This window comes from Petromyzon marinus, chromosome 77, assembly GCF_048934315.1.
Source record: "Petromyzon marinus isolate PM22_M1 ecotype Great Lakes invasive population chromosome 77, UKy_Petmar_22M1.pri1.0, whole genome shotgun sequence".
Lineage (NCBI taxonomy): Eukaryota > Metazoa > Chordata > Hyperoartia > Petromyzontiformes > Petromyzontidae > Petromyzon > Petromyzon marinus.
In genome coordinates this window covers 2,035,260-2,059,782 of record NC_133743.1, presented here as the reverse complement: position 1 = coordinate 2,059,782, position 24,523 = coordinate 2,035,260, and the positions used below count along the sequence as shown (strand labels likewise).

The following is a 24,523-nucleotide window of genomic DNA, read 5'->3' as shown; positions in this document are numbered from 1 at the left end:
TCAGCATTACCTCATCGGCGTGAAACGCTAGGGGGAGGTGTACCTCGCTAGTGACGTCATGTCACCAAGGTATTCACCCCACCCCGTCCACCGAGCCATTGAGCGTGACGTCACCTCTGCCTGGGTCACTTCCGTTATTTGGTCAAGTACAATCCTTATTTGGGCAAAGCTACGCCCGGTGACTAGCGGTTCATTAACATAATGTCTTCATGAAAGCCGTCACGAGTTTATTGCGAAGAGTTCGGCACCCACGCCCCATCCCTCCACTTATGGGCGAGGCTCATTAACATAATTGTGGGAATGGAGTGTCTTGTACCCCGCAAGTGACGTCATGTCACCGCCTGCTGCCGCGTGACGTCACGAGATAACAGGAAGCTGCTGCTCCGCCCGTGCACTGAAATCCGAGGTGAGAAATTCTCATCGCGGTGGTGGTTGTTGTGGTGGTTGTGGTGGTGGTTGTTGTTGTTGTTTACCGAGGTCGAGCCTCGCTCTCTCGTAGGGATGTCAATTGAGTAGCAGCGAGCATGGAAGCGATGTCCCGGTTGGAACTTTACAACGCGGGGCCTAGCCACGCGCGGCCTTGCCTCCTGCCCTCGCCTGATCGCGTTTGCTTCAATTCTCTCGCTTAAGTTTAATTTGTCTTCACACGGCTCGCCACTTTGTAACTTTGTTTTACTTTTAAATATTCACGCAGTTTTTATTCATTTATTTTTACCAGGCCAAGCCCGCTTGAGCTGCTATACCGCTCTTGTTTTCAGAAGCGACCTGCCCACAACACAAGGTGAGGCTCAAATTCTTAGCTCTTTCGGTAAAGTCACGTTGAAGGGAAACAATAAAATAAAATAGATATAACAATAAAAATTCTCACGACGTTTCGACCATAACACAAACGGTCGTCATCAGGTGTGTCGGTTTGCATTAATTGATTAATTAATTGATTATTGCAAACCGACACACCTGATGACGACCGTTTGTGTTATGGTCGAAACGTCGTGATAATTTTTTATTGTTTTATATATATTTTATTGTTTCCCTTCAACGTGACTTTACCGAAAGAGCTAAGAATATGAATTACTGCAGTCACGAAAGCTTTAAATCAAAAGGTGAGGCTCGTCAACAGCGTGGTGGTGTTCACTCTAGACGCGTGACGGTGTTCACTCTAGACGCGTGGCGGTGTTCACTCTAGACGCGTGGCGGTGTTCACTCTAGACGCGTGGCGGTGTTGACTCTGGACGCGTGGCAGTGTTCACTCTAGACGCGTGGCGGTGTTCACTCTGGACGCATGGCGGTGTTGACTCTGGACGCGTGGCAGTGTTCACTCTAGACGCGTGGCGGTGTTCACTCTGGACGCGTGGCGGTGTTCACTCTGGACGCGTGGCGGTGTTCACTCTAGACGTGTGGTGGTGTTCACTCTAGACGCGTGGCGGTGTTCACTCTAGAAGCCTGGTGGTGTTCACTCTAGACGCGTGGTGGTGTTCACTCTAGACGTGTGGTGGTGTTCACTCTAGACGCGTGGTGGTGTTCACTCTAGACGCGTGGTGGTGTTCACTCTAGACGTGTGGTGGTGTTCACTCTAGACGTGTGGTGGTGTTCACTCTAGACGTGTGGTGGTGTTCACTCTAGACGCGTGGTGGTGTTCACTCTAGACGTGTGGTGGTGTTCACTCTGGACGCGTGGTGGTGTTCACTCTAGACGTGTGGTGGTGTTCACTCTAGACGTGTGGTGGTGTTCACTCTAGACGCGTGGTGGTGTTCACTCTAGACGTGTGGTGGTGTTCACTCTAGACGCGTGGTGGTGTTCACTCTAGACGTGTGGTGGTGTTCACTCTAGACGTGTGGTGGTGTTCACTCTAGACGTGTGGTGGTGTTAACTCTGGACGTGTGGTGGTGTTCACTCTAGACGTGTGGTGGTGTTCACTCTGGACGTGTGGTGGTGTTCACTCTAGACGTGTGGTGGTGTTCACTCTGGACGCGTGGTGGTGTTCACTCTAGACACGTGGTGGTGTTCACTCTAGACGTGTGGTGGTGTTCACTCTAGACGTGTGGTGGTGTTCACTCTGGACGTGTGGTGGTGTTCACTCTAGACGTGTAGTGGTGTTCACTCTAGACGTGTGGTGGTGTTCACTCTGGACGCGTGGTGGTGTTCACTCTAGACACGTGGTGGTGTTCACTCTAGACGTGTGGTGGTGTTCACTCTAGACGTGTGGTGGTGTTCACTCTGGACGCGTGGTGGTGTTCACTCTAGACACGTGGTGGTGTTCACTCTAGACGTGTGGTGGTGTTCACTCTAGACGTGGTGGTGTTCACTCTGGACGTGTGGTGGTGTTCGCTCTAGATGCGTGGTGGTGTTCACTCTAGACGCGTGGTGGTGTTCACTCTAGACGCTTGGCGGTGTTCGCTCTCTGCTTGTGGAGTGGGGACAACCGGGGGATCCGGAGGGAAATTCATGCGACCACGGGGAGAGAGAGAGACACGCAAACTCCAAATATACAGCAGGTGTCAGGGTCGGGATCGAACCCACGACTTCCTGTATACCAGGAGAGGTAGTTAACATCTCACCACATGGAGAGAGACACGCAGCCTCGGCGATGTTGATTGATCTTCAATTAATTACTTGGTGGAGTAAGGAAGCATTAATACTGAGTGGATGAAGGTGGCCAGGCATGCGTATGGACACACCACCAACTGTTTACCATGCCAGTGTGTGACAGGGTCAAGTTTGTATTTGCAGTAAAGTCTATTAACTCTATTGAGCACGGAGGTTATATCAAAACAATAGTTTATTTTTGTTTTCCTCTGGAACTCTTTGTAAGAATGGAGTCAGGAAGTTATCACAGCACACGTGCAGCTGAAGTCGGAACTTTTCATCCTAGCATTCAAGGACATCTGTGCCTGGCTTTCACACCTCCAAGTTGTGATTGAACATTAATTTATGCATTTCTGCATTTCACAAATATTATTTTCAACACCCTTTGCTATGTCAGCTGAATTTAGCTTTCATAAATATTCCTTTTGTAGCCAGACAGCCGAAATTGTGTGAATTTTGGGTTGACATTCATTTTGAAGATACGAGGGCTTCCAGGCACGTTTATGACATTTGCCCTCTCATTGTGTGCCATAACAGCCCGTATGAGGAATTTGGGATACTTTTTCACTATATCATGAATATATGAATAAGTCTAGACGTGTAAGTCACGTGTGACTGTGTATATGCATTCTTCTGTGCTTCGATACTGATGTGTAAATGGTGTGGATGTTCTTTTTTTCTGTCTGCAGCTGTCGCTTCCTCTGCAGAATTTGTCTGATGGAGCAAAGGCACTCGGCGCGGCTCGGTGCAAAAAGGCAACAATGTGACCGGCGTGCAAACAGCACGGATCGTCCTGACCATTTGACACGGCACCAGAGAACTCACACAAGAGAGAAACCCTTCAAGTGCAGTGTGTGTGGGAAGGCGTTTGCACGGTCACCACATCTTCAAGTACACCAGAGAACACACACAGGAGATAAACCCTTCAAGTGCAATGTGTGTGGGAAGGCGTTTTCAGTTTCATCTAATCTTGTAACACACCAGAGAACACACACAGGAGAGAAACCCTTCAAGTGCAGTGTGTGTGGGAAGGCGTTTGCACATTTATCTGCTCTTGTAACACACCAGAGAATACACACGGGAGATAAACCCTTCAAGTGCAGTGTGTGTGGGAATGCGTTTGCACGTTCATCTGCTCTTGTAACACACCAGAGAATACACACGGGAGAGAAACCCTTCAAGTGCAGTGTGTGTGGGAAGGCGTTTGCACAGTCACCACATCTTCAAGTACACCAGAGAACACACACGGGAGATAAACCCTTCAAGTGCAGTGTGTGTGGGAAGGCGTTTGTACATTCATCTCATCTTGTAACACACCAGAGAACTCACACGGGAGAGAAACCCTTCAAGTGCAGTGTGTGTGGGAAGGCGTTTGCACAGTCATCTGCTCTTGTAACACACCAGAGAACTCACACGGGAGAGAAACCCTTCAAGGGCAGTGTGTGTGGGAAGGCGTTTATACATTCATCTCCTCTTGTAGCACACCAGAGAACACAGACGGGAGAGAAACCCTTCAAGGGCAGTGTGTGTGGGAAGGCGTTTGCACAGTCATCTACTCTTAAAAAACACCAGACAACACACACGGGAGAGAAACCCTTCAAGTGCAGTGTGTGTGGGAAGGCGTTTGCACAGTCATCTACTCTTAAAAAACACCAGAAAACTCAAAAGCATCAGAAGATCCAAAAGGAGTGGAATCTGAAATCTACTTGTGAAAGTCAAAGTGCCGCAATGAGCCCATCCCTCATGAAACAAGAACCGGAAGAAAATCCCAGTTTGGACACTTTTAAAGGTATCGAAGTGAAATATGAAGAGGTGAAGGTGAAATGTGAAGAAGTGATGGTGAAGAGCGAAGAAGTGAGGGTAAAATGTGAAGCTGAAGATTCAACTCCAAAATCGGACCTTCACATCGATGGAGGCAACGTGAAGCAGGAGGAGAATTCTGACTGTGAGGCAGAGCGAGGCAACTCCCAGCAGTTTGTGGAAGTGGAGGTGTGGGTGGATTTCCTCCGAGACAATACAAAGTCAAATGGAGACCCGGTAAATGTGTAAGCCAGAGACGATGTCGCTCCTTTAGATGCACCTTTGTCACAGGCTTTTAATGACAAGAATGTGAAGTTGAACACTCAATTCCAAGGTTCAACCTACAGGGTAAGAGCGGCCAGTCTTTGTGGACCTGTGGGTTGGGTAGATCTCTAACCAGGAGCAAGAGCCAATAATCTCCCAAGCATTCACTAGGTTCTAATAATTACATTTATATGGTGCTTGCTTAATCGCCTCGGCAATTCTGAGTTTTGTATCGTATCTCGTCTCAAACACTCGAAGAGCATCCCCAAGTAGCAGCTGCCCCTGTGTGGCACAAGGTGGTGGCCCTGCACCGGCCTGCATGTGGACAAGAGCCTGTCAGTAGGGGGCGATGGTTGATGTGGCATCTCAGTTGTGTAGTTTGTAGGTAATGTTTAGAATTTGATACATTTTGACCCAGACGCCAGCATTCAATGGCCTACTCGTTTTGAATGGCGCAATAGTATGTACATACATTGTTAAGCAGACGGTGCATATGTTTTAAAATAGCTTGTTAATGCAATGTAACCTGATGCAGTATATTTCAGTGCAGTAATTACATTTTGTTAAAATTTTCAATAATTTAGAATGAATACTTGTCTGATTGTGTGCGTACATGTAACATTTTGTCTATAAGGGTCAAATATTGATTAAGTGATGTTAGGACAAAGTGTGTGTTTTGTAAATAACCTGTACAGATAACTCAGGTGAAACTCATTGTTCTTGTGATACAGGTCAAAGGGTATTTTTGCGTTTTCAGGAAGCATCTCCCTCTGGTGCAACTCATTGTCTTTGAAATATGGAGCACACTCGGATCATTCATCAATTACAAGGCATACCACTCAAACGTTACACGTAGAGGAGATACATTCTCTACAACACGAATTATAATTTTGTATTACGCATTGACGTAGATTTTGTCGAATTAGGACAAGACATGGACCTTGCTGATTAGCGTCTGGATGTTCACAACCAAGGGTTGAAGCAAGCCTGACCGCCTGCGGCGCCCCTCACAACCATTTACGGCCTTGAGCCAGGAAAGTCACGAAAAAAATTGCACACGAACGAAGCCTCCACGCAAGCTCCCGATGCTCCGTTTTGACGTTTGAAAATGAAACAACTTTGAATTGTATTATGTTTTGAATGAGATAATTGTATTTCTTCATTAAAAGCTTATTGAAAACGATATTTCGTGTAAATTTTCTCTCGTCAAGTAGATGGCCTTGCCGGGGGTTCGGTTCGATGCGGACTTTCACTTGGTTGGGATCGCGGGATCGAGATGAGGCGACACGGAGCTGGCCGTGCGAGAAGACCGCCGTGTGCAGATCGAACGACTGTCGCTGCGCCTCCGTCGTTCATGCAGGGGGTGCGTAGGTTTGCAGCGCCCCCTGCATGAAAACGACGGAACGTGCAGCCTTCGTCACAGATGAAGTTGTGCGGTCATATAAAAGAGTATAGCCAGTGGGTTTTCAAGTACCTTCATCTTACAGAAATTAATTTTGCGTGAGCCCACCGCATTAAAACAATGCTCAGCTGAGTGGGGCGAGCCACGGTAGGGGGGGGGTCACCTCATCTTTGTCACGTGCCGTAGCTCACGTGACTTCTGCCGCGACAATGTCTGGATGTTTTCGTCTTAGGATGACCGCTTGTGTTGCAATCGACAACCGCGTGATTCATTTATTATTTTATTTTTTCTACCTACGTGACTTTACTCAAAGAACAAAAGAGTATGAAAGACGTCTGCTGATCTTGTTCATATCTGTGTACATCGATATCCCACATTGCTTACACGTACACACCACACAATGAAATAAATACAAACTAGAACGACTCACGGGGATGGGCAAAGATCGAGGAATCTCTTTCAATGGAGTGAGTTAAGTTTGTTCGATTCAACATCTCTCTGTCCGTCTGTGTGTGTTCGCCTGTGTCTCTGCCTGTATCTCTCTGGCTATTTTTCTCTGTGTTCCTCTTGTCTGTGTCTGTCCGCCTGTCCTGTCTGTGTGTGTCTGTCTAAAGCAGAGCAAGTTGGCACAGTAGGGGGCACAGGTGGTGCATTAGCCACTCGTCTCAGTCATCTCAGTCGACCAGTCGCACCTGGGTCTGCCCCGTGACCTGCCAGCGGGCGTTCAACACTTCACGTGGCCTCAAGGTGCACATGGCCTGGCACAAGCGTCGTGGTGACGTCACCGCCACTTCGTGGCGAATGGCGGTTGTCTATCATAAAATAAAGTGACTAAAAATAATAAACCACTAATATAGACTAGCCTGGTTCTAAATCGGAATGAGTGTACATTATACACTGCCAGTACACTCACCGTGGTTAAGAACCAGGCTACAGTCTACATTATAGACTGCCAGTACACTCCGATTTAGAACCAGGCTACAGTCTACATTAATGTTTTTAAAAAAATGAAAAACGCGTATGACAAATCTTGACTTAAAGCTTTCATGACTGCAGGAATTCATTCTCTTTGGGTCTTTCGGTAAAGTTGCATAGATAGAAAAATTTAAAAAAATCATGACGTTTCGATCGCAACACGAGCAATCGTCCTCGGGTGAAACAATACAGCAGGAGAACTGCTGAGGCAGGAGAACTCCTGAGGCAGGAGAACTGCTGAGGCAGGAGAACTGCTGAGGCAGGAGAACTGCTGAGGCAGGAGAACTGCTGAGGCAGGAGAACTGCTGAGGCAGGAGAACTGCTGAGGCAGGAGAACTGCTGAGGCAGAAGAACTGCTGAGGCAGGAGAACTGCTGAGGCAGGAGAACTGCTGAGGCAGGAGAACTGCTGAGGCAGGAGAACTGCTGAGGCAAGAGAACTGCTGAGGCAAGAGAACTGCTGAGGCAGGAGAACTGCTGAGGCAGGAGAACTGCTGAGGCAGGAGAACTCCTGAGGCAAGAGAACTGCTGAGGCAGGAGAACGGCTGAGGCAGGAGAACTCCTGCGGGCAGAATTCCTGAGGCAGGAGAACTCCTGAGGCAGGAGAACTCCTGAGGCAGGAGAACTGCTGAGGCAGGAGAACTGCTGAGGCAGGAGAACTGCTGAGGCAGGAGAAATGTAGCGAGAGAGCTGCTGCAGCCATAGGTGAGAAAGGTTTGAGATGGGTGCAACCCAAGGGTAAGTGGGCGGGGCTAGAGATGGAATTTGCATGTCGATGTCAGACCTGAGAGCTGATTACCTCACGACTACGGTGCTGAAGAGGCGGCCATTCTATTGCTAAGCTTAGCGTGTCGATGTCAGAGAAGCGGGCACAGCGAGACATTTGTGGTGCCACAGCAACGGAGCAACTCTGCCAGCGCTGCTATCCCCTTGCAACCCCCCACACAAACGCACGCACACCCCCTCTAAATACACAAATGCACCCACGGAGGGTCTCGTGGGGGGGTCACCTGGCACCCTGGGTTTATACCCAAGGGCCAATTCCCCCCAGGCCGAATTGCGCTACAGCCACGTGAATTAGCTTAAAATGGCATGGTCACGACGAGCTCACTGAGCAAACCGCAGTGAGAACACCCCCCAGCCAAGGGGAAGAGGGCCTTGGGGGAGCACGAGGAGTAGGGCGAGTGTGTAGACCATGGATCAGGGAGCACGGGAGAGCCGCACGCCAGGTAGGGGCGGGGCATCGGGGGAAAGTTCCTGGGCTGACTCCTGACCCGGAGCACGAGGAGGAGGGCGAGCGCACAGACGACGGGTGACGGCACCCCGGCGGCGCCGTACCACGTAGGGGGGCGGGGCATCGGTTTAACATCGAAAGGTAGGCGCCCGATTGGCCGGGAGGGCAATACCACTTGACGCTTGATTTTTGTATTCGGAGGGGACAAAGAGAGGGAAGGGGAAAACGTTGGTCAGTTCTCCAGTCGACAAGCTACCCACTTGGACTCCCAGCCACTCGCAGCGTCCGAAAGACGCTGGCGAGTGCAGCCACAACTCTACCGGGGCAGAGACCTCTCGGACCCTCGTCCCTCCGACTCCCATCGCACAGAGCAACCACGCCGCATGATTTCTGTGTGTGTGGGAAAAGCATAGGGGTGGCGTGAGTACGTGCATACGTGTGAAGCGCGCAGATATTTAATCACAAGACGATCGCTGACGTTCGCGTGCGCACGATCGCGTGCGTGTTTACCCAGCGCGTTTTACGCAGTGGCTGTACGTAGCGATGATCGCATTAAGGGTGTCGGCGTGGGGCGTCATTCGAGCGGCTGTGTGTGGGGGCCACGCGGGCAGTAATTCATTAACCACCCCGCTTCTGCACCGCGGCGCCGCGCGAGCAACAGGGTGAGGGAGGGGTGAGTTAAAACCCGCTCGCGTGCTTGTTTACTCAGCGCGTTTTACGCAGTGTGTTCACGTAGCGACGGTAACGCTCAGTGGTGCAACGCGCGAATATTGACATCGATTCGATCGTTGTGTGCTCGCGCGTGTGCCTACGCTCTTGCCACCACGGCGGAGGGAAGCAGATTTCGCGGAAAGGGGGGAAAGGCGCGTGCATATTCATGCGGCTATTTTTAGCACGAGCCGTCATCAGCAGCAGGTACAAGTGGCTGCGCGTGCACGTGGTGACCAGCAGGAACGGTTGCGTAGGCAGCCCCCGCAGCGTAAGTGGTGGTTTACGCGGGGGAGGAATTCAGGATAACGCGAGGCGGTGGAGAGACAGCCACAAGTCATGCCCCACAGAGAGGAGGCGGATGCGGGGAGGCCGATCACTCGATCGGCGGCAGCCCGGCGGGAAGCAGAGGAGGAGGGGGGAGAGGAGGAGGGCAGCATCAGCCCCACACATTCAGCCTATTAAACAGCAAGAGCCAACGACACATCGAGGGAACGAGAGCAGAGGTGGCTATGTGAGTGAGACATTTAGCCTGTTCATGTAAAGACATTTAACATCGCCCTTCCTTGTGGAAGAGTAGGTGACACGTTCGTCATCTGGCCACTTGGCCTGCCAGCACTGAACCAATTCTTCAACCACATCAATTCCATACACCCAGCCATCAAATTCACCATGGAAGTGGAAAAGGATGGCAAGCTTCCATTCCTGGATGTTTTGATCGAGAAGAGACCAGATGGCTCAATGGGACACTGTCTACAGGAAAGCCACCCACACGGATGCCTATCTAAAGCCTGACTCCCACCACCATCCAGCCCAGAAGAATTCCCTCATCAAAACTCTACACCATAGAGCTCGATGTATCTCCGACCGTCATCACCACCTAGCCAGTGAACTAGAACACCTACACCAAGCCCTCAAGATGACTGGATATTCAGACTACACAATCCGTAAAGCTATCACCCCATCTGTTGGGAAAGAACCACCTGAGGACCCAATTAAAACCATCACCTTGCTTTACATAGCAGGGGTCACTAAAAATATTTCCAAAATTATGAGCAAACACAAGATCCAGGTTGGATTTAACACACTACATAAAATTCGTGAATCTACAACATTTACAGTTTGAGTAGCACGACGTTTCGCTGGTAACTACATCAACCAGCATCATCGGGCAATTCGCCAGAATGGTAAAGCCCTCTCCACTTGCTCCAGGTCTTAAATAGAGCAGCAGCAGGGTGACGTCATCATTGAACTCATTCAGGTGCAGTGATTTGAGGCGGAGTATTGTAATTATATAATCGATTGGTAATCAGTCAATGGTTATGATTAGTAATGAGTTGTAGATCAGTAATTAGTTGTAATGTGTGTTATTGTGATTATATGCTACGTTAGTAATCCGTTAATTAGTATTTGTTTCACCTATAGAGAATTGCAATGTGTATTATTTAATAATACGCTTCCAAGCCGCACTAAGCCTGTAGCTGTCATGGAATATAAGCGGGGAGTAGCGGAAGGCGCGGGGGTCGGTGGTTGAAGATCGAGGAGGGGCTCCCCGTCGCTGCCGCTCCGCCAACTCCACCAGCCCCCCTTTTATGCCTTCCCACATCAAAGAGATCCCTGGCTAAGCTGGGCTGCCCTCTCAGCCAGTCGGGCGCTTACCCGTGCCCCCCCCCCCGTGGAGAGCCCCCTAATGCTGCTGTTGCTCAGCTCCTTTGGCTTCCTCACCCATTGTCTACGTGACAGGCCTACTCCTCACCCATTGTCTACGTGACAGGCCTACTCCTCACCCATTGTCTACGTGACAGGCCTACTCCTCACCCATTGTCTACGTGACAGGCCTACTCCTCACCCATTGTCTACGTGACAGGCCTACTCCTCACCCATTGTCTACGTGACAGGCCTACTCCTCACCCATTGTCTACGTGACAGGCCTACTCCTCACCCATTGTCTACGTGACAGTCCTACTCCTCACCCATTGTCTACGTGACAGGCCTACTCCTCACCCATTGTCTACGTGACAGGCCTACTCCTCACCCATTGTCTACGTGACAGGCCTACTCCTCACCCATTGTCTACGTGACAGGCCTACTCCTCACCCATTGTCTACGTGACAGTCCTACTCCTCACCCATTGTCTACGTGACAGGCCTACTCCTCACCCATTGTCTACGTGACAGTCCTACTCCTCACCCATTGTCTACGTGACAGTCCTACTCCTCACCCATTGTCTACGTGACAGGCCTACTCCTCACCCATTGTCTACGTGACAGTCCTACTCCTCACCCATTCTCTACATGACAGGCCTACTCCTCACCCATTGTCTACGTGACAGGCCTACTCCTCACCCATTGTCTACGTGACAGTTCTACTCCTCACCCATTGTCTATGTGACAGTCCTACTCCTCACCCATTGTCTACGTGACAGTCCTACTCCTCACCCATTGTCTACGTGACAGGCCTACTCCTCACCCATTGTCTACGTGACAGGCCTACTCCTCACCCATTGTCTACGTGACAGTCCTACTCCTCACCCATTGTCTACGTGACAGGCCTACTCCTCACCCATTCTCTACGTGACAGGCCTACTCCTCACCCATTGTCTACGTGACAGTCCTACTCCTCACCCATTGTCTACGTGACAGTCCTACTCCTCACCCATTGTCTACGTGACAGGCCTACTCCTCACCCATTGTCTAGGTGACAGGCCTACTCCTCACCCATTGTCTACGTGACAGTCCTACTCCTCACCCATTGTCTACGTGACAGTCCTACTCCTCACCCATTCTCTACGTGACAGGCCTACTCCTCACCCATTGTCTACGTGACAGGCCTACTCCTCACCCATTGTCTACGTGACAGTCCTACTCCTCACCCATTGTCTACGTGACAGTCCTACTCCTCACCCATTGTCTACGTGACAGTCCTACTCCTCACCCATTGTCTACGTGACAGTCCTACTCCTCACCCATTGTCTACGTGACAGTCCTACTCCTCACCCATTCTCTACGTGACAGGCCTACTCCTCACCCATTGTCTACGTGACAGTCCTACTCCTCACCCATTCTCTACGTGACAGTCCTACTCCTCACCCATTGTCTACGTGACAGTCCTACTCCTCACCCATTGTCTACGTGACAGGCCTACTCCTCACCCATTGTCTAGGTGACAGGCCTACTCCTCACCCATTGTCTACGTGACAGTCCTACTCCTCACCCATTGTCTACGTGACAGTCCTACTCCTCACCCATTCTCTACGTGACAGGCCTACTCCTCACCCATTGTCTACGTGACAGTCCTACTCCTCACCCATTGTCTACGTGACAGGCCTACTCCTCACCCATTGTCTACGTGACAGGCCTACTCCTCACCCATTGTCTACGTGACAGTCCTACTCCTCACCCATTGTCTACGTGACAGTCCTACTCCTCACCCATTCTCTACGTGACAGTCCTACTCCTCACCCATTCTCTTTGGTTCTATTCGGTAAAAGTCACGTAGGTAAAATATTAAAACAACAAAAATCACTACGTTTCGGCCACAACACAAGCGGCCTTCATCAGGTGAAGGGACCAACCTGTCCAGCGGATAGCGTTGGAGTGAAGAAAGCCAAGCGCTGGTCGCCTCCCTTTAAGCTGTGAGGGGGCAAACAGCAAACGCCCTGACAAAGGAAATTAGCATGAAACGCACCACTGACAAAGCTTGGAATTAGCACAAGATGATAATACACCACCCTGGGAGTTTGGAATACCACTACTAGAATAAATATACTGTACCATTGAAACTTAGATTTGAAGCTTTCGTGCCTGCAAGGATCCATACTCATTGGTTCTATTAGGTAAAGTCACGTAGGTAAAAAATAAAACAACAAAAATCACGACCTTGGAAGTTTGGAGTGCCACTATTTTAAATAAATATACTGTACCATTGAAATTAGTTTAATGTTTGGTTCGATTTAGAACATCTTTCCAATGGTTGCTTAATTTGAAACCATCTTCTCGGTTGAAATTGTGTCTGTGTTTGTAAATCTGAATTGCCTCGTGGACAAATCTCTGATGATAACCTGTCGGTTTGCAAAGGACCTTGGTATCGGAGAAAATTGTATTGTGATCACCCACAGCGTTGAAACAATGATCAGCTACGGCAGAAGAATTTGCCGTGTTTCAAATCTGATTTGTGCTTGCGAATTCGGTCAGAGACATGTCGCTTTGTCTCCCCGATATAGCAATCACCACAAGTGCAGCTCAATTTGTAAACCCCGGGCTACTGTAAATCAGGAATGACATCCTTCACGGATGGCATCAGGTCACGGATTTTGTGTACTGTATAGAACCGGACCAGGATCTTGTGTTTCTTTAGAATTTTGGAGATCTTTTTAGTAACGCCTGCTATATATGGTAGTGTGATGGTTTTGACCGGAGTATCAAGTGGTTGTTTCTGTATGGAGGGAGAAACAGCTTGGCGGATGGTACGGTCAGAGTATCCGTTTCTCTTGAGGGCCAGATGTACGTGTTTTAATTCACTGGCCAGATGGTGTTGGTCCGAAATGCAATGAGCCCTGTGGTATAACGTTTTGATGAGAGAATTATTTTGAGTCGGGTGGTGGTGGGAATCAGGTTTTAAGTAGGAATATGTGTGGGTGGGTTTCCAGTAAACAGAATGTCCCAATGAACCATCAGGTCTCCTCTCAAACAGAACATCCAAGAACGGCAACTTGCCATCTTTCTCCACTTCCATGGTGAATTTGATGGCGGGATGTCTGGAATTGATGTGGTGTAGGAAGAGGTTCAAAGCTGGGAGGCCATGTGGCCAAATGACGAAAGTGTCGTCTACATATCTCTTCCACAGGGAAGGTCTGAGGGTGGAAGTCTGGATGGCGTCTGATTCAAATTTCTCCATGAAAACATTGGCTATCACTGGTGATAAGGGAGAACCCATGGGGGTACCCTCATTTTGTTTGTAGAAGGTACCATTCCAAGTGAAGTAGGTATTGGTGAGGCAGTGTCTAACCAGCGCAGGTGTATCGGGGTCTAGTCCATGTTGTACCAATTTTTCAATTATTTCAATGGTATCAGGTACTAGGACCTTGGTGAACAGAGAGACCACATCGAAGCTGACAAGGATATCGTCGGGGGACAGTACAACGTCTTTGACCATAGAGACCAATTGGGCTGAGTTAAGTACTGCTGAGGAGGTCTTACCTGTGAAAGGTAGCGAGGTATCTGACAGAAAACGTGCTAGCTCATAGGTAGGGGAGTTGATCGTGGATACGATGGGACGTAGTGGGGTGCCTTCTTTATGAATATTGGGGAGACCATAGAATCTAGGGGGTCTTGCAGCAGAAGGTTTTAGGGAGGGACGTTTAGTTGGTTCGATTAGGGAGGTCGAACTTGTGATGATCTTGTTGGTTTTAATATTTAGGCTATTAGTAGGGTCATTTTTAATTTTTGAGTACCTTCCATCGTTGAGTAGGTTCTGGATTTTGTTGTTGTACGAATCTTTATCCATAATTACAGTGGCGTTGCCTTTGTCGGCTGAGAGGATGACTATATAATTTCTATCTTTTTTTAACTCGCGAATTTAAATAGAAATGAAATAGTCATCCAAAAGATAAAAAAACACAAAAACCCGAAGCAAAACCCAGAAACCACTAAAAACTGAAAAAATTCCAAGCCCAATGGAAGGCCAATGAGATTCTGCGAGAAATCCCTAAATTGACTTCAAGAGAAGGCCTCCATGAAAGAAAAACGCAATAAAACATCACCAAAGGCAGACGAAGCAGGGAATCCGAGCCTCTCCCAGCCACCAAAATCCACCCAATGTCAGTTATAATCATTACAAGCTGACTGGGGTTTAAAGGTTCAGCGGTAGAGTTCCAAGCTTAGCTATATCTTCAACCTCAGGATATCAAAACATAACTTGAGAATAAGAAGTGTGGTGATACAGAAGGGGAACAAAGATTAATAGGACCCTCGGAATATCCTTGGTAAGAAATACTGTATGCCGCAAATCTTGGTTAAGCATAAACCGAATACTAATTATGGGAGTATTCACATTGTATCTCTCAGAAGAGATACAATGTGAATATTGTCAATCACACACACGAGAGCAAGTTAATGTCGTCCGGTAGCTAACATTGCACGTGCTAGCAGGAAATGACGTCATGCAGGGGGCACCTCCCCTATTATATCAAATGCCTCGCGAGAATTCTAAACCGCGAGTGCTGCGAACGATGCTCAAGACGCGTTTTGAGTCTCGGCCTGCGAGAAGTTGAACTGTGCCAAGCTGCGAGAGGTGTGCAGTTCTTTCTTCACTTCCAACCCGTGATGAGCGCATGGATGAACGCTGTTCAAAACGTGAACTTAAAACATGGCGATAGTAAGCACGGCTTCAAAGACGAGTGAGGATTTCAGCTGTCTGAGGCAGAGGGGAAAAACAAATCGCGCTTACTCTTTGGTTCTTTCGGTAAAGTCACGGAGAAAGAAAATAAATTAAATCATAGAATGCGACGTTTCGATTGCAACACAAGCAACCGTCATCAGGTAGAACTAGATTTGAGAGAGAGACAAAACACAGACACGGAGACACACAGACAGACACACAAGCAGAGAGACTCACACAGAGACACACAGAGACCCAATGCCTCTGTGTCGAGGCCTTAAATAGAGAGAGAGGGGGGTCTGCCGGGGCAGCTGCTGGCACAATGTGCATGGCAATGAATCCACCCCGAAGCGACCGAGGGAAAGAAGAAGATTGAATGTCTCCATGAGAACCTCGTTAATTTTAGAGAGAGAAATCGTTTGAGAAAACTACATTTAGCAAATCTTTTAGAAATGTAATGCAACACAGGGAGTCGGCTAACACAATTAACGCATAGCCTGGTTGATTACGATCTCCAAAGATTGCTAAATTTGAAGTTAAGTGTGAAATTTGACAGAGACACACACACACAGAGAAAACAACTTACATCCTCCCCTAACTGACCCGAACCCAGACGCGGGCCGTATACGGCCCGTTGGGCTTTTAGGTCCGGCCTGCCGAACTTGGCCAAATATTATTATTAAATTAAATTTTACCTTTCTCCTGTAATGCGCCCATTGCCCCATGAGATGGCGCACTTTGACCGGGAGTGTGGTGTATAGGGCTCGAAAGGGCACATGATCTCGCAATGCATTGTGGGCCGTCAGCGCCATTTTCAGGCTTTGTTTACATTGCTGAGCTAGATTCACTGCTCCCTTCACTGTTTCGCTTTGCGCTGTGAGCCCTTCTGTAAAATGAGCGGATCAAGGAAACGAAAAGTGGACAGTGAGTGCCGAGTGTTTAACACGGCGTGGACAACAAAATACTTTTTCACTGAAGTCCAATCGAAGGCTGTATGCCTGATATGCCGAGAAACTGTCGCAGTTTTCAAGGAGTACAACATCAGCCGTCACTTTGCTACGAAGCTTGCTAACTACGCTAGCAAGCAGTCAACGCAAGAACGGGCGGCTACGGCTCAGAGGTTGGCGGCTAATTTACAGACTCGGCAACATTTTTTTCACCGACAAACTGCGATTCAAGAGTCAACTACGAAGGCAAGTTTTTTGGTGGCATTCGAAATAGCAAAGGCTAGCAAGCCTTTCTCCGAAGGCGAGTTTGTAAAAGAATGCATGGTACAGACAGCAGACATCTTGTGTCAGTTTATGTATTGTTCATGTTCGTGCAATTTGTTAAATTGCCTTGCAAATAAAGACTTTGCTACCGGTTAAAGGCCAAATCCTTTCATGTAATGATTTTTACATGTCATTTATATTAGTTCACACAAACACTCCATCCATCTGTTCCTGGCCCGGCCCCTCTGTCAAATTTTAGAACCCATTGCGGCCCGCGAGTCAAAAAAAATTGCCCATCCCTGGGTTAGACAGGAGTGCCCTAACCCTAACTAACCCCTACCGTAAACTCGTAACCCTTACCCCTAACCCTAACCCCTAACCCTAACTGACCCTAACCCCGAACCCCTAACCCCTAACCCGTACCCTTACTCACCACACTCACCTGTACTCACCACCACTCACCACCACTCACCTGTACTCACCAGCACTCACCACCACTCACCACCACTCACCTGTACTCACCACCACTAACGACCACTCACCTGTACTCACCTGTACTCACCACCACTCACCTGTACTCACACCACTCACCACCACTCACCACCACTCACCTGTACTCACCACCACTCACCTGTACTCACCTGTACTCACCACCACTCACCTGTACTCACCACCACTCACCACCACTCACCTGTACTCACCTGTTCTCACCACCACTCACCACCACTCACCACCACTCACCACCACTCACCTGTACTCACCACCACTCACCACCACTCACCTGTACTTACTCACCTGTACTCACCACCACCCACCTGTACTCACCACCACTCACCTGTACTCACCTGTACTCACCACCACTCACCTGTACTCACCTGTACTCACCAACACTAACCACCACTCACCTGTACTCATCAGCACTCACCACCACTCACCACCACTCACCTGTACTTACCACCACTCACCACCACTCACCTGTACTCACCACCACTCACCTGTACTCACCACCCCTCACCTGTACTCACCTGTACTCACCAACACTAACCACCACTCACCTGTACTCATCAGCATTCACCACCACTCACCGCCACTCACCTGTACTTACCACCACTCACCACCACCCACCTGTACTCACCACCACTCACTTGTACTTACCTGTAATCACCACCACTCACCTGTACTCACCACCACTCACCAACACTCACCTGTACTCACCACCACTCACCACCACTCACGACCACACACCTGTACTCACCACTCACCTGTACTCACCACCACTCACCACCACTCACCACCGCTCACCTGTACTCACGACCACTCACCACCACTCACCTGTACTCACTCACCTGTACTCACTCACCTGTACTCACCACCACTCACCTGTACTCACCACCACTCACCACCACTCACCACCACTCACCTGTACTCACCACCACTCACCTGTACTCACCACCCCTCACCTGTACTCACCTGTACTCACCAACACTAACCACCACTCACCTGTACTCATCAGCATTCACCACCACTCACCACCACTCACCTGTACTTACCACCACTCACCACCACCCACCTGTACTCACCACCACTCACTTGTACTCACCTGTAATCACCACCACTCACCACCACTCACCTGTACTCACCACCACTCACCAACACTCACCTGTACTCACCACCACTCACCACCACTCACGACCACACACCTGTACTCACCACTCACCTGTACTCACCACCACTCACCACCACTCACCACCGCTCACCTGTACTCACGACCACTCACCACCACTCACCTGTACTCACTCACCTGTACTCACTCACCTGTACTCACCACCACTCACCTGTACTCACCACCACTCACCACCACTCACCACCACTCACCTGTACTCACCACCACTCACCACCACTCACCACCACTCACCTGTACTCACCACCACTCACCTGCACTCACCACCACTCACCACCACTCACCTGTACTCACCTGTACTCACCACCACTCACCACCACTCACCTGTACTCACCACCACTCACCACCACTCACCTGCCCTCACCTGGACCCACCCACGTGGGAGCTGTCAGCTGATTTCGCCAGACTCCGCCTCCAACGTTCAAGGCAAAGTTCACATCCCGTGCGCCCAGGACGAGCGGAGTATCAGCCACTACTGCTACTGAGTACCAGCCGCTACTGCTACTGAGTACCAGCCAGTACTGCTACTGAGTACCAGCAAGTATTGCTACTGAGTACTCCACTACTGCTACTGAGTACTGCTACTAAGTACCAGCGAGAACTGCTACTGAGTACCAGCGAGTGCCACCCAGGACTGCCACTGAGTAGTGGCTGTGAGTACCATCATCATTATCGTCAAAGCGAAAATCTTTCTCGCCCTCTGTGTTGCGTGAGTACTCTGTGTTTTGTGTGAGTACTCTGTGTGTGTGAGTACTCTGTGTGTCAGTACTCTGTGTGTGTCAGTACTCTGTGTGTGTCAGTACTCTGTGTGTGTGAGTACTCTGTGTTGTGTGAGTACTCTGTGTGTGTCAGTACTCTGTGTGTGTCAGTACTCTGTGTGTGTGAGTACTCTGTGTTTTGTGTGAGTACACTGTGTGTGTGAGTACTCTGTGTGTCAGTACTCTGTGTGAGTACTCTGTGTATGTGAGTACTCTGTGTGGGTACTCTGTGTGTGAGTACTCTGTGTGTGAGTACTCTGTGTGTGAGTACTGTGTGTGAGTACTCTGTGTGTGAGTACTCTGTGTGTGTGAGTATTCTGTGTGGGTACTCTGTGTGTGTGTGTGAGTACTCTGTGTGTGAGTACTGTGTGTGTGAGTACTCTGTGTATGTGAGTACTCTGTGTGTGTGAGTACTCTGTGAGTACTCTGTGTGTGAGTACTCTGTGTGTGTGAGTACTCTGTGAGTACTGTGTGTGTGAGTACTGTGTGTGAGTACTCTGTGAGTACTGTGTGTGTCAGTACTCTGTGTGTGAGTACTCTGTGAGTACTGTGTGTGTGAGTACTGTGTGTGTGAGTACTCTGTGAGTACTCTGTGTGTGAGTACTCTGTGTGTGTGAGTACTCTGTGAGTACTATGTGTGTGAGTACTGTGTGTGTGAGTACTCTGTGTGTGTGAGTACTCTGTGTGTGTCAGTACTCTGTGTGTGTGAGTACTCTGTGAGTACTGTGTGTGAGTACTGTGTGTGAGTACTCTGTGAGTACTCTGTGTGTGAGTACTCTGTGTGTGAGTACTCTGTGAGTACTGTGTGTGTGAGTACTGTGTGTGTGAGTACGCTGTGTGTGTGTGAGTACTCTGTGTGTGTGAGTACTCTGTGTGTGTCAGTACTCTGTGTGTAAGTACTCTGTGAGTACTTTGTGTGTGAGTACTGTGTGTGTGAGTACTCTGTGAGCACTCTGTGTGTGAGTACTCTGTGTGTGTGAGTACTCCGTGAGTACTGTGTGTGTGAGTACTGTGTGTGAGTACTCTGTGTGTGTGTGTGTACTCTGTGTGTGTCAGTACTCTGTGTGTGTGAGTACTCTGTGTGTGTGAGTACTCTGTGTGTGAGTACTCTGTGTGTGTGAGTACTCTGTGTGTGTGAGTACTGTGTGTGTGAGTACTCTGTGTGTGTGAGTACTCTGTGAGTACTGTGTGTGAGTACTGTGTGTGAGTACTCTGTGAGTACTCTGTGTGTGAGTACTCTGTGTGTGAGTACTCTGTGAGTACTGTGTGTGAGTACTGTGTGTGTGAGTACGCTGTGTGTGTGTGAGTACTCTGTGTGTGTGAGTACTCTGTGTGTGTCAGTACTCTGTGTGTAAGTACTCTGTGAGTACTTTGTGTGTGAGTACTGTGTGTGTGAGTACTCTGTGAGTACTCTGTGTGTGAGTACTCTGTGTGTGTGAGTACTCCGTGAGTACTGTGTGTGTGAGTACTGTGTGTGAGTACTCTGTGTGTGTGTGTGTGTACTCTGTGTGTGTGAGTACTCTGTGTGTGTGAGCACTCTGTGTGTGAGTACTCTGTGTGTGTGTGTGTACTCTGTGTGTGTGTGAGTACTCTGTGTGTGTGAGCACTCTGTGTGTGATTACTCTGTGTGTGTGAGTACTCTGTGTGTGTCAGTACTCTGTGTGTGTGAGTACTGTGTGTGTGAGTACTCTGTGTGTGTGTGAGTCTGCCATGGGCTGCGTGAGTAGGGGACTCTGTGAGTACGAGACTCCACGTATCGTGAAGATCCACAGCTGTAAAGTCTCCTTGGCCAATCGCCTCATCCAACTCCTCATCGTCGCCTACGTTGTTGGGTGAGACTTGCCGGTACTCACACAGGTACTCACACAGGTACTCACACAGGGTACTCACACAGGGTACTCACACAGGTACTCACACAGGGTACTCACACAGTCACTCACACAGGTACACAGGGTACTTACACAGGTACTCACACAGGATACTCACACAGGTACACAGGGTACTCAAACAGTCACTCACACAGGTACTCACACAGTCACTCACACAGGGTACTCACACAGTCACTCACACAGGTACTCACACAGGGTACTCACCAGGTACTCACACAGGTACTCACACAGGTACTCACACAGGTACACAGGGTACTCACACAGGTACTTACACAGTCACTCACACAGGGTACTCACACAGGTACTCACACAGGGTACTCACAGGTACTCACATAGTCACTCACACAGGGTACTCATACAGGTACTCACACAGGGTACTCACACAGGTACTCACACAGGGTACTCACACAGGTACTCACACAGGGTACTTACACAGGTACTCACACAGGGTACTCACACAGGTACTCACACAGGGTACTCACACAGGTACTCACACAGTCACTCACTCAGGGTACTCACACAGGTACTCACACTCACTCACACAGGGTACTCACACAGGGTACTCACACAGGGTACTCACACAGTCACTCACACAGGGTACTCACACAGGTACTCACACAGGGTACTCACACAGGTACACAGGGTACTCATACAGGGTACTCACACAGGTACTCTCACAGGGTACTCACACAGGTACTCACACAGTCACTCACACAGGTACACAGGGTACTCACACAGGGTACTCACACAGGTACTCACACAGTCACTCACACAGGGTACTCACCAGGTACTCACACAGGGTACTCACACAGGTACACAGGGTACTCACACAGGGTACTCACACAGGTACTCACACAGGGCACTCACACAGGTACTCACACAGTCACTCACACAGGTACACAGGGTACTCACACAGGGTACTCACACAGTCACTCACACAGGGTACTCACCAGGTACTCACACAGGGTACTCACACAGGTACACAGGGTACTCATCAGGTACTCACACAGTCACCGACCCCACCCCCAGCTGGGTGTTCGTGGTGCAGCGTGGGTACCAGGACTCGGAGGAGGTCCTCAGCTCCGTCACCACCAAAGTGAAGGGAGCGGCGCTCGCGGACAGCGCCGTCTTCGATGCAGCAGACTACGTTGTGCCGCCACAGGTACTCACGTACCCAGCCAGGTACTCACCCACGTACCCAGACAGGTACTCACCCACGTACCCAGCCAGGTAATCACCCACCTACCCAGCCAGGTACTCACCCACGTACCCAGCCAGTTACTCACCCACCTACCCAGCCAGGTACTCACCCACGTACCCAGCCAGGTAATCACTCACGTACCCAGGCAGTTACTCACCCATGTACCCAGCCAGGTACTCACCCACGTACCCAGACAGGTACTCACCTACCAAGCCAGGTACTCACCCACGTACCCAGACAGGTACTCACCTACCCAGCCAGGTACTCACTCACCTACTCAGCCAGGTCCTCACCCACGAACCCAGACAGGTACTCACCTACCCAGCCAGGTACTCACCCACGTACCCAGCCAGGTACTCACCCACGTACCCAGCCAGGTACTCACCCACCTACCCATCCAGGTACTCATCCACGTACCCAGACAGGTACTCACCCACATACACAGACAGGTACTCACGTACCCAGCCAGGTACTCACCCACGTACACAGACAGGTACTCACCCACGTACACAGACAGGTACCCACGTACCCAACCAGGTACTCACCCACGTACCCAGACAGGTACTCACCCATGTACCCAGCCAGGTACTCACCCACGTACACAGACAGGTACCCACGTACCCAACCAGGTACTCACCCACGTACCCAGACAGGTACTCACCTACCCAGCCAGGTACTCACCCACGTACCCAGCCAGTTACTCACCCACGTAGCCAGATAGGTACTCACTCACGTACACAGACAGGTACTCACGTACCCAGCCAGGTACTCACCCACGTACCCAGCCAGGTAATCACCCACCTACCCAGCCAGGTACTCACCAACGTACCCAGCAGGTTACTCACCCACCTACCCAGCCAGGTACTCACCCACGCACCCAGCCAGGCACTCACTCACGTACCCAGGCAGTTACTCACCCATGTACCCAGCCAGGTACTCACCCACGTACCCAGACAGGTACTCACCTACCCAGCCAGGTACTCACTCACCTACCCAGCCAGGTCCTCACCCACGAACCCAGACAGGTACTCACCTACCCAGCCAGGTACTCACCCACCTACCCAGCCAGGTACTCACCCACGTACCCAGCCAGGTACTCACCCACGTACCCAGCCAGGTATTCACCCACCTACCCAGCCAGGTACTCACCATCCTACCCAGCCAGGCACTCACCCATGTACCCAGCCAGGTACTCACCCACCTACCCAGCCAGGTCCTCACCCACGTACCCAGCCAGGTACTCACCCACCTACCCAGCCAGGTACTCACCCACGTACCCAGCCAGGTACTCACCCGCCTACTCAGTCAGGTCCTCACCCGCCTACTCAGCCAGGTCCTCACCCACCTACCCAGCCAGGTACTCACCCACATACCCAGCCAGGTACTCATCCATGTACCCAGCCAGGTACTCAACCACCTACCCAGCCAGGTACTCATCCACGTACCCAGCCAGGTACTCACCCACGTACCCAGCCAGGTACTCACCCACGTACCCAGCCAGGTACTCACTTACCCAGCCAGGTACTCACCCACGTACCCAGCCAGGTATTCACCCACGTACCCAGACAGGTACTCACCCACGTACACAGACAGGTACTCACGTAACCAGCCAGGTACTCACCCACGTACCCAGCCAGGTACTCACCCACGTACCCAGCCAGGTAATCACCCACCTACCCAGCCAGGTACTCACCGACGTACCCAGCCAGTTACTCACCCACCTACCCAGCCAGGTACTCACCCACGTACCCAGCCAGGTACTCACGTACCCAGGCAGTTACTCATCCATGTACCCAGCCAGGTACTCACCCACGTACCCAGACAGGTACTCAACCACCTACTCAGCCAGGTACTCACCCATGTACCCAGCCAGTTACTCACCCACGTACCCAGCCAGGTACTCACCCACGTACCCAGCCAGGTACTCACTCACGTACCCAGGCAGTTACGCACCCATGTACCCAGCCAGGTACTCACCTATGTACCCAGACAGGTATTCACCTACCAAGCCAGGTACTCACCAACGTACCCAGACAGGTACTCACCTACCCAGCCAGGTACTCACTCACCTACCCAGCCAGGTCCTCACCCACGTACCCAGACAGGTACTCACCTACCCAGACAGGTACTCACCTACCTACCCAGCCAGGTACTCACCCACGTACCCAGCCAGGTACTCACCCACGTACCCAGCCAGGTACTCACCCGCCTACTCAGCCAGGTCCTCACACGACTACTCAGCCAGGTCCTCACGCACCTACCCAGCCAGGTACTCACCCACCTACCCAGCCAGGTACTCATCCATGTACCCAACCAGGTACTCAACCACCTACCCAGCCAGGTACTCACCCATGTACCCAGCCAGGTACTCACCCACGGACCCATCCAGGTACTCACCCACGTACCCAGCCAGGTACTCAGCGCGTACCCAGCCAGTT

At 50.3% G+C, this 24,523-nt stretch overlaps 2 protein-coding genes across 6 annotated transcripts in view; both read left to right on the top strand.

The window, feature by feature from the left end:
- Window positions 1-288: 288 nt before the first annotated feature.
- On the top strand, window positions 289-5,833 carry LOC116937929 (uncharacterized). 3 transcript variants are annotated; one of them, XM_076056675.1, is made up of 4 exons: window positions 289-406; window positions 719-781; window positions 2,381-2,542; window positions 3,276-5,833. In XM_076056675.1, the coding sequence occupies exon 4, from the start codon at window positions 3,304-3,306 to the stop codon at window positions 4,633-4,635; it is 1,332 nt and encodes a 443-aa protein (XP_075912790.1). In that variant the 5' UTR covers window positions 289-406; window positions 719-781; window positions 2,381-2,542; window positions 3,276-3,303; the 3' UTR covers window positions 4,636-5,833. The 3 variants fall into 3 exon arrangements, with proteins under 3 accessions (XP_075912790.1, XP_075912791.1, XP_075912789.1); XM_076056674.1 differs by lacking the exon at window positions 2,381-2,542 and having other exon boundaries at window positions 290-406; XM_076056676.1 differs by lacking the exons at window positions 719-781; window positions 2,381-2,542.
- A 12,804-nt stretch (window positions 5,834-18,637) lies between these two features.
- LOC116937928 (P2X purinoceptor 4-like) overlaps window positions 18,638-24,523 on the top strand; it is an 86,992-nt gene continuing 81,106 nt past the window's right edge. The window contains exons 1-3 of one of the 3 annotated variants that reach the window (XM_076056672.1): window positions 18,638-18,890; window positions 20,700-20,827; window positions 21,914-22,046. In XM_076056672.1, the coding sequence (XP_075912787.1) occupies window positions 20,706-20,827; window positions 21,914-22,046 (255 nt within the window). In that variant the 5' untranslated portion in view covers window positions 18,638-18,890; window positions 20,700-20,705. Of the gene's footprint in view, window positions 18,947-20,699; window positions 20,828-21,913; window positions 22,067-24,523 lie in introns of those variants that run through there. The other 2 variants (XM_076056671.1, XM_076056673.1) reach the window with 2 other exon arrangements.